Raw genomic sequence first — 8864 nt, forward strand, 5'->3', positions numbered from 1 at the left:
GTGGAAAAGGCACATGTTGAAGTCACGACATAAAAGCAAAGGGCTTGTAACCCCCGAACAAACCTGTCTCATAAGATCACAAGTGTGACGCTTGTTGTTTGTTTCAGGCCATCCGCAAATCCCAATACCCATCCACTTGGCATTCACGACGTATCATTAACAAAGAAAGCAATATGATTGTTAGAGAATCCTTAAATGTCAACCTGAATGGATTTGTTCCAGAAAAGAACTAATCCACCTCCTACCAACGCAATCAACAGAAAAAAGAAATAAAAAATTGAAAATCCTCTTAATATTAACTAGCTCACTATCAACAAGCTTAGTCTCCATTAAAAAGAACAAATCCGGGAAATTATTATTAACAAAGAATTTTAGCGCACGCACCGTCCAAGGATTCCCCGCACCTTGGAGGTTCCAGATTAGGAGTTTCATTGCTTCCGGTGAGACTGCTCCGCAATCTCTGCCGATATCTCGATGTTTCCAAATTGATCCGATAATCCATCTCTAACCTTCTCTGAGGACAGATTTGTCGGCTCTTGTGTATCCTGAATAGAATTGTGATTCCGTTTGGAAGGAACCACTTTCCCCTCTCCACTTGTGTCCAATTTCTCCAATTGTCTATTTGTTTTCTATGGATTCCAGGTCTTTTTCTTCCCACCATTAACTAGTTGACTACTTGTTCGCCTGGAAATATTCCGGACTCGAATCTTTGAATTTATAATCGGGATCGGTTTGAGGTTTGATACTTTAACGAGCCTATGCAGATATTCACAGGGCTTGTTTGGTTAAAAACACTTAACCACGTGATCTAAAAGATAATAATCTGGGAGTCACGGACTCAAGCGAGATTAATACCGAAAACTACTCCTAAATTAAAACAATCCGGAGATTGCGGGATAAAAAGCACTGGGCTTGGTTTTTTATTGATTGATTTGTTGATACAAAAATAATAAAACTCTGAGCTATTTATAGCTCCCCATCATTAAGACTCCTAATTTAACTAGGACTAAGACTCTTAAAGTAAATCACTCCTATTGAACTACAAACTCCTAATAAAATAGAAAAAAGCAGTAATAAATAAGCTTCCGTTGGGCCTTAATCCCTGATAAGCCCACATGAAGTTCGATCCGGTAATTATTTGGGCCGGTGTAAACAATGCCCCCAACAAGTCTGAAATGTTTATCTTTTGGGCTTGTTCTCCCTTCTCAGTGCTTCCAAGCCCACTACTGAGGCCCAAGTCATTCGAAAAAACTTAAAGGGGTGCGCATCTATTGACCTTTCGGTACCCCCTTTAAGCCACGTCATCTCCAGCTGTTCTCCACGATGCCACATTTTGGCCCCACGACCTTTCGGCTTCCTCTGATTTTGTCATTTAACAAAAATACCATTTCATTTCATCACTCACCTACTCTCTCTGCATTTATCAAGCTTTCTCTCTCCTCAGCAACCTCGAGTAATTCACCAAGTCTCTTCTGGTAAGTTTTCGCCCTAGCTTCTTTCGTCTTTGATTCGCCTCTTTTAATCATTCGCCCAACTGAGAAATCTCCATTTACAGTTATCATGGCTGCCCCCAACGATACCATCGCCTCCCAAGTGACCGATAAGATTACTGAGATCCGTGCTGCAGCTCCGAATACCGACTTTCAGGTAATAATAAAAACTAGTGACAATCAAGAATGCGTCGGTCCAATTCTTGTCTCGCCCAGCCATCTGTGCGACATTGCTACCCCATTCCATGAAGAAGTACCACCTCGCTTTTCACTCCCTCATCAATCATCTATCTGGGTAAACACCATGTTCCGAAACTGGCCGACCGAACACAAAGGATACCAAGAATGGGTCACCAGACTAAAACCTCACTTCGGCCAACTATGGAAGGATATAGGCCTTTACGACATGATCAACCTCTGCAAGGCAAGCAGGCCGATAGCGAAGCACTACATTATGGGCGCTTCTCTCTTCTGGTCAACTGCCGTACATTGCTTCTGTTTTAAGTTCGGCATGATGACGGTCACTTTGTTGGACATGGCGGCCATTCTCAACATTCCAATCATCGGCGAGCGTATATCGCCCAATCTTGACGCCGAACTGCCCCCATTCAAACTGACAAAGGCTCAACGAAGCTACGGCCCCTTTATAAAACTGTTCATGGGCGAAGAACATTACAAGCCCGAGGTGAAGGAACACATTGCCTTCCTCGCCTTCTTCATAGCCAAGTTCGTCCTCTGTACCTCCTCCTTCAGAGTGACCACAGACTGCTTCACCCTGGCCGCTGCTCTTGCTGAAGGGCGAAAATGCAACATTGGGGAGTTCATGCTTGCCCACCTGTACCGAAGCCTGAATGAAATCGCCCCTCACGGCGAAAAGAGAACCTTTCAATGCCCAAGCGGGCCCCTGTGGGTGTTGCAATTGTGGCTGGCCTTATACTTCCCTGAGCTCTTTGAAGTCGGCCCTCAGATCAAAGCCGAACTTTGCGGCTACCAATTAATCGCCGCTGGTACTCGCCTGCCTCACGTGTTGGACGTATTGGAAGTTTTTACCAACTCCGTCAGAGCTTCGGCGTTGTTCTGCCCACTCCTCAACTTGAAGTATCTCCCTTCATGGCTCTTCGTCGCCTGGGATTGTGAAGATGCAGATGAGGCTAAAGCCGATCCGTGGGTGAAGCTAGGGGGACAATACTGGGGCAGTTCTCTAAAGTCGCGAAACCTTATCGCCGGTTTAGAATATAACCGTAGCAGCATCGAAGCCTATTGCCCCAACTATGTCGCCCGCCAATTCGGCTATTGTCAAGGAATTCCCTGTCCTTTGTTGATCTCCGTCAACAATCGCGGGACCTATAAACCGTCAATCGAAGATTACCCTGACCTTCAATTTATCCTTCGCCTTAACCGGGCTTATCTTCCCCCAATTTCTGAAATTTCTCGCCCTTCTATTTCCCCTTCCTGTACCTTAGAATATGAAAGCTGGTGGGCTTCAGTTATCGAGTCTTTCTTCGACCTCTCGTCCAAAGAAATACTAAGTCTTCATAATTTTCAATTACCTCCTTTATCTCGAAACCCTACTCATGCCGATCTGTTTCTTTTGCAGGCACCAAAACGCCCCCAATTCGAAGGTAATCTCTTTCATCTTTATGAAATAGCTAAATTCGAACGTTTTTATAAGTTTAAATACGACCCCCTAGATCGCCCTGGCATGAACCTTAGGATGCAGCGCCATAGGCGAATGACTAGGCATAAATACGATGAAAAAATGAAAAAGGTCTGGAAAGAACACTATGAAGGCAAGTATTCCTACGAATTCTATCTTGCCCATATTCGCCCAAAATTTAAATATAAAAGTCCACCAGTACCTAAAGTTAATATGTCTACACCCAACCCCATAAAACTTCCAAAGAAAAGGGTAAAAAAACGAAAACCCGAAATAACAAGTGAAGGTGTGACCTACACCGGCATCAGATGCCCATCTGATGCTGAGGCGATTAATGAACTTGTCCGAATTGGTTATGATATAATACCAGGTAAACAGGTCTTTTTACTTGAATTCCCCTAACGGTTTCGGCCATTATTCACCTGTTAATTCTGTTTTGTCTTTCAGTTGGCGTGCCTCGATGGGGCAAAGGGGACGTTTTTGACACCGATGGCGAAGGAGATATTGAAGCGAAGAAGGCGAGACACAAGCGCCCTGCCAAGAAGCCGTCTAAGAAAGAGCCGAAAGCGAAAAGGGCGAAGAAGGACACGACGGGGTCACGTATGTTTGACCCTATTCCTAAGGAAGCCCCGTCTCAGCCCAGCGCCCATTCTTCTTCCAGGGGCGATACAGAGACGGCCGACGAGCAGACCGGGGATGAAGGTCGTTCAATTCAACGGTCTTTATCCCAAAAGGCCCCTTCAGAAGCAACCCCTTCTGAGACAACCCCTACAGTATCTCAGATGCTGGCTTTTTCGCCGCTGCCGACGCTGCTATCGCCGCTGAGTTCGTCTCTGGCCAATCTACCAGCGCGCCTTGATGCCCAAAAGACTAAGGTAACCCTTATTGATTATTTATCATTATAATAGTAAATCCGCAGCTGATATTTTATTGTGGCAAAACTTGGCAGATCCCTGATGACACACCTGCCGATCAGGACGATGTGGCAGCTAAGGCGGCGGCGTTCCTGGATTCTGATAGCGACGAAGACAATTCGCCCCTCCCAGAGAGTGAGATGCGCGAAGTGACTAGCAGTTCTACCGAGAACTGGGGCGATCATCTGGACGTCATTGCTGAGCTGAAGTCCCAAGGCACTGCTCTTTTTAAATCGCCCAAGGATCTCGAGCGGCTTCAGAAGTCGGCAACTGCCTTGGCCGATGCTCCTCCAGAAGTTCTCAGTGAGAAAGCTCGAGGTGCAATGGTCAAGCTCTCTGCGTCGCTCCCAGCTTTCCGGGCGATCTATGCTGAATCGACCAATATACAGTCCAACTATGATGAGCTGATCGCCCAGGAGAATGCTGCCAAGGAAAAGCTGGAAGGGTTGAAGGTGAACGTGAAATCGGCTGTCTCAACCCTTAAATCTCGCCGCGATAATGCCAAGGATTTGAAGGCCAAAGTCGCCGCCTTGAAGCTGGAGCTGGAAAACGAAGAGAAAGCCATTGCCGAGCTTGAAGTGTTGATGGACAAAGACCTTCTTGAAGGTGTTGGTGTAAAGAAAAATCGAAGCGAGCTGAAGCAGGGCCTTGCCAATCTGAAGCCTAAGGTAGCTGAAGCTCGTACCCAATTCAACACCCTTCGCAGCGAGCTGGGCGACATATTCAGTCATTTTTAACTTCTAAGTTCAGAACAATCTTATAATTTTGTATTTTTATGTTAGTTCCGAATATTAGTGCTATTTGATCGGCCTGGGGGCCGTATCTTGCTTTTGCTGCAATTTTAGACTTTATTCGGCCACAGAGCCGAAAGTTTTACCTTCTATTCGCATCTTGTTTGATTATTTTCATGTTATCGGCCTATAGTTAGTCCGATCCGAAATAACGTTTATATTTAAAAAATAATTACATGTTGAGAAAAACGGAGAACCCGTTGAAAAAACTCAATCAGTGCGAAAACGCCGAATTCCTAAGTGGTACGATCAAATAATCGGCGATTAAAAATAATTGTAACGTTCCAGGATGCTTGCAAATTTACAAACAGCACTACTCTTCGTCGGCTCCAAATAACCGACGGTCTACGCCCTCCCAACAGCTAGGAACGTATTTTTTCAGGAACTGACCGTTGATCGCCCTGTCGTGTTCTTCCCCATCAATATCTGCCAACAAGTAAGCACCGCCTGTTAACTTGTTGACCACGACAAAGGGTCCTTCCCAGTTCGGGCTCCATTTGCCAAGCCGAGTGTCTTTGTGGCCGATAGGCAAGACCGCTTTCCACACTATATCGCCCACGAAAAAAGCTTTTCGTTTTACCCGTTTGTTGTAAGCTCTCTCGACCCTTCTTTTCTGAGCTTCTAGGTGATCTAACGCCGTTAAACGTTCTTCGTCAAGGTCCAGAGAATCTATCACCATCTTGTCGAAGTAATCTTCTTTGGACAATTCGCATTGGTATCTGCGGCGAGTAGACGTGACGGTTAGCTCCATTGGCAACATCGCATCGTAGCCGTAAACCAGTCTGAAGGGTGAAGTTCCGGTAGCCGACTTCTGGCTGGTTCTATTCGCCCAAACAGCTTCTGACAGAAGCATATGCCATTGCCTTGGGTTTTCTTCAATCATCTTTTGAACTATGAGCTTGATAGCTTTGTTCGTGGCTTCGGCCTGTCCGTTGGCCTGGGCGTAGTACGGTGTTGAGTGTAACAATTTTATCCCCATTTGGGAGGCCCACCAATTGATGTCGCTTCCCGTGAACATCGTCCCTTGATCTGTGGTTATGGACTCGGGCAGGCCATGTCGGTGGACGATGTATTCTTTGAAGAACTTGATCACCGCTTCTTGTGTCGGCGACTTCAAAGGTTTAGCTTCGACCCACTTGGTGAAGTAGCAAGTGGCTATAATCACAAAAGCATGACCATCAGACGAGCCGGGGTATACTTTCCCTATCAGGTCGACCGCCCATCCTCTGAATGGCCAAGGCTTGATGATGGAGTGCAGGTCTTCGGCCGGGACGTGTTGTATTGGGCCGAATTTCTGACAGGCTTCGCAACCTTTGGCATATCTTATGCAGTCTTGTTCCATTTTCGGCCAATAAAAGCCGTATTTATGGATGAGCCACCTCATTCTGGGACCCGCCTGGTGGGCGCCTGCTATCCCTTCGTGTACCTCGGCCATAGCAAGCATCACCTCTTTCGGACCGATGCATCTGAAGAGTAGCCCTTCAAAGCCCTTCTTATATAGTTCGCCGGCTAAGACCACGTAATTAAGGGCTAACGTCCTCAACCTCCTATTCGTGGCGTCTGGTTTTTCGAACCACTTCAGGAGCTCGTCCCTCCAATCTTGGGTGACGTCCAGCTGGTAAACCGAGAACTGTCTTTCGTCGATCGTGATGCCCCCGGTGTGGAGATTTGGTGTTTCCCTCTCTATGGCGTCGAATTCTCGGTTTACCTTGTAACCGCTTCCGTGCTGAGCTAGGTCGTTTGCAACACCGTTATCGGCCCTCTCCGTGTATTCTATTCTCGTGTCTTGGAAGCCTTCGATCAGGTGTTTCGCCTTGTTGCAATACCTCACCAATAGTTCGGACTCGCATTTAAATTCTCCTGTCACTTGTTTAATGACTAGCAAAGAATCTCCTTTTACACTGATCGCCCTCGCCCCTAGCTCGGCTAAAATCTCAAAACCGAATATGAGGGCTTCATATTCCGCTTGATTGTTGGTACATTCGAACTGGAGTCTGAATGATAGCTGGTAGGATGCCCCCAAGGGTGTGACGATGTGTACTCCCGCGCCTGCCCCCTGGCTTGTCCTGGATCCGTCGAACCACATCTTCCACACGGCGATGTCGAAGGACGTGATGTCTACTCGACCAGGTGTCTCTTCCTTGAGGGTAATACCAGGGTGATCGGCCAAGAAGTCTGCCAATACTTGTCCTTTTACTGCTCTTTGAGGAACGTACACCAATGTAAACTCGGACATTGCAATCGCCCACTTTCCAATTCGATTCCTCAGGTATGGCTTCGATAAGAAATACTTAATGATATCGGTCTGGGATAATACATACACAACGACCGGCAACATATAGTATCGCAGCTTGCAGCACGTGAAGTACAGGCATAGACACATTTTCTCTATGTCGGTATAACGAATCTCTGTGTCCGTCAATCCTCGGCTTAAGTAGTAGACTGCTCTTTCGACCCCATCGTCCTCTTGGGCGAGCATACATCCTAGGGATTCGTGCGCAGCCGATAGGTATAGCAACAACGGCTTATTCGGCTTTGGAGGGGTCATGACCGGCGGTTTCGCCAAGTAACCTTTCAAATCGTCAAACACCCTCTGTTGCTCGTCCGTCCATATCCACTCGTCGGTCTCTCTTCCCCTCAGCAAAACACTCCAGCTGCGAAGTCGGCCTGCTGTGTTTGCTATGAATCTTCTTAAAAAATTGATTTGACCGATGAGCCTCTGGAGCTGCTTCTTGGTTTTGGGTGGTTCAGCATTGATAATCGCCTTGGCTTTGTTCTTATCTATTTCTACTCCCCGCTGGTGAACCAAGAAACCCAAGAAATTTCCAGCCGAAACGCCGAACGCGCATTTCAGAGGATTCATTTTTAACCCATTACGTCGTATACGCTCGAAACCTTTCCGGAGATCGGCCAAATGAACTTCGCCGGTGTTTGATTTGATTACGACGTCGTTGATGTAGACCTCAAGGCATTCAAGGCCTCTGAACATCTTGTTCATCGCCCTCTGATATGTTGCCCCTGCGTTTTTCAAGCCAAAAGGCATCACGACCCATTCGTACGCTCCGATCGGCCCGGGGCATCTAAAAGCCGTTTTGGAGATGTCCTCCTTGCTGATTGGAACTTGGTTGTACCCAGAGTGAGCATCGAGGAAACTGAGTATCGTGTGTCCAGCTGCCCTGTCAATCAGCATATCGGCCACGGGCATTGGGTATTCGTCCTTGGGCGTGGCTAGGTTTAGGTTCCGAAAATCAACGCATACTCGTAGCTTCCCGTTTTTCTTCATTACTGGTACGATGTTAGAGAGCCATTCGGTGTATTGGGCTTCCCGAATAAACTTGGCATCTTCCAGCCGCTTAATCTCATCTTGTATGAGAGTATCCACTTCCCTGGACATTCGCCGGGAAGGTTGCCGAAATGGCCGAAATCCACTCTTTAATGGAAGCTTATGTTCGGCGATATCAGGATCAAGGCCCGACATTTCCGCGTACGACCAGGCAAAACAGTCGCGGAACTCAGTGAGTAGGGCGATCAGTTGCTCTTTGAATCCTTCGTCCAGTCCTGCGTTGATGTATATGGGTTTAGGCGATTCATCCGTCCCCAGATTGATTTCGAGGAGATCGTCCTGTACTTGGGCGGGATCATCTTCTAACTTCCCGGTTGCCAATCGTATGTCCCCAATCCGCAGCGATCCTGTTGGGTCTTGCTCCTGGTCCTCATAGATGCATTCGGCCGAATCAATATCGTACAGGGAGGCTAACTGTCTAATTTTCTCCCTCAATTCTTTATGCCGTGCTATCATTTTGAATCTTTGAGGATGGTGGATCGGCCTTTGCCCCCAAGGGTCACTGATACCGGCCGATCCGAGTTAACAAGTGTAATACCCCGTAAGTTCAGGTGCCGTTTAGTGCAACGTGTCCGGCAGAAAAGGACCGGAGTTGCAAAGATAAAGATATGGGATATTAAAGAAAAGGATAATATGGAGTAAGACGTATATGTTTGAAGATTAGAATAA

At 47.0% G+C, this 8864-nt stretch overlaps 1 protein-coding gene across 1 annotated transcript; it reads right to left on the reverse strand.

Annotated features, from left to right (window-relative positions):
- Positions 1-5165: 5165 nt before the first annotated feature.
- Positions 5166-8651, reverse strand: LOC126687778 (uncharacterized). Its single transcript, XM_050382334.1, has 2 exons — positions 7723-8651; positions 5166-7506 (listed from the first exon to the last, which is right to left on the reverse strand). Exons 1-2 carry the CDS (start codon positions 8649-8651, stop codon positions 5166-5168), a joined length of 3270 nt encoding a protein of 1089 aa, XP_050238291.1.
- Positions 8652-8864: the final 213 nt, after the last annotated feature.

Source organism: Mercurialis annua, linkage group LG6, assembly GCF_937616625.2.
Source record: "Mercurialis annua linkage group LG6, ddMerAnnu1.2, whole genome shotgun sequence".
NCBI lineage: Eukaryota > Viridiplantae > Streptophyta > Magnoliopsida > Malpighiales > Euphorbiaceae > Mercurialis > Mercurialis annua.

What these genes read in the sequence shown, in the direction of transcription:
- LOC126687778 (XM_050382334.1), bottom strand. Translation starts at nt 8,651, where the DNA reads ATGATAGCACGGCATAAAGAATTGAGGGAGAAAATTAGACAGTTAGCC. An exon ending in GAGCGTATACGACGTAATGG is followed by an intron (nt 7,507 to 7,722) that starts GTTAAAAATGAA and finishes CCGACTTCGCAG; the next exon opens with CTGGAGTGTTTTGCTGAGGG.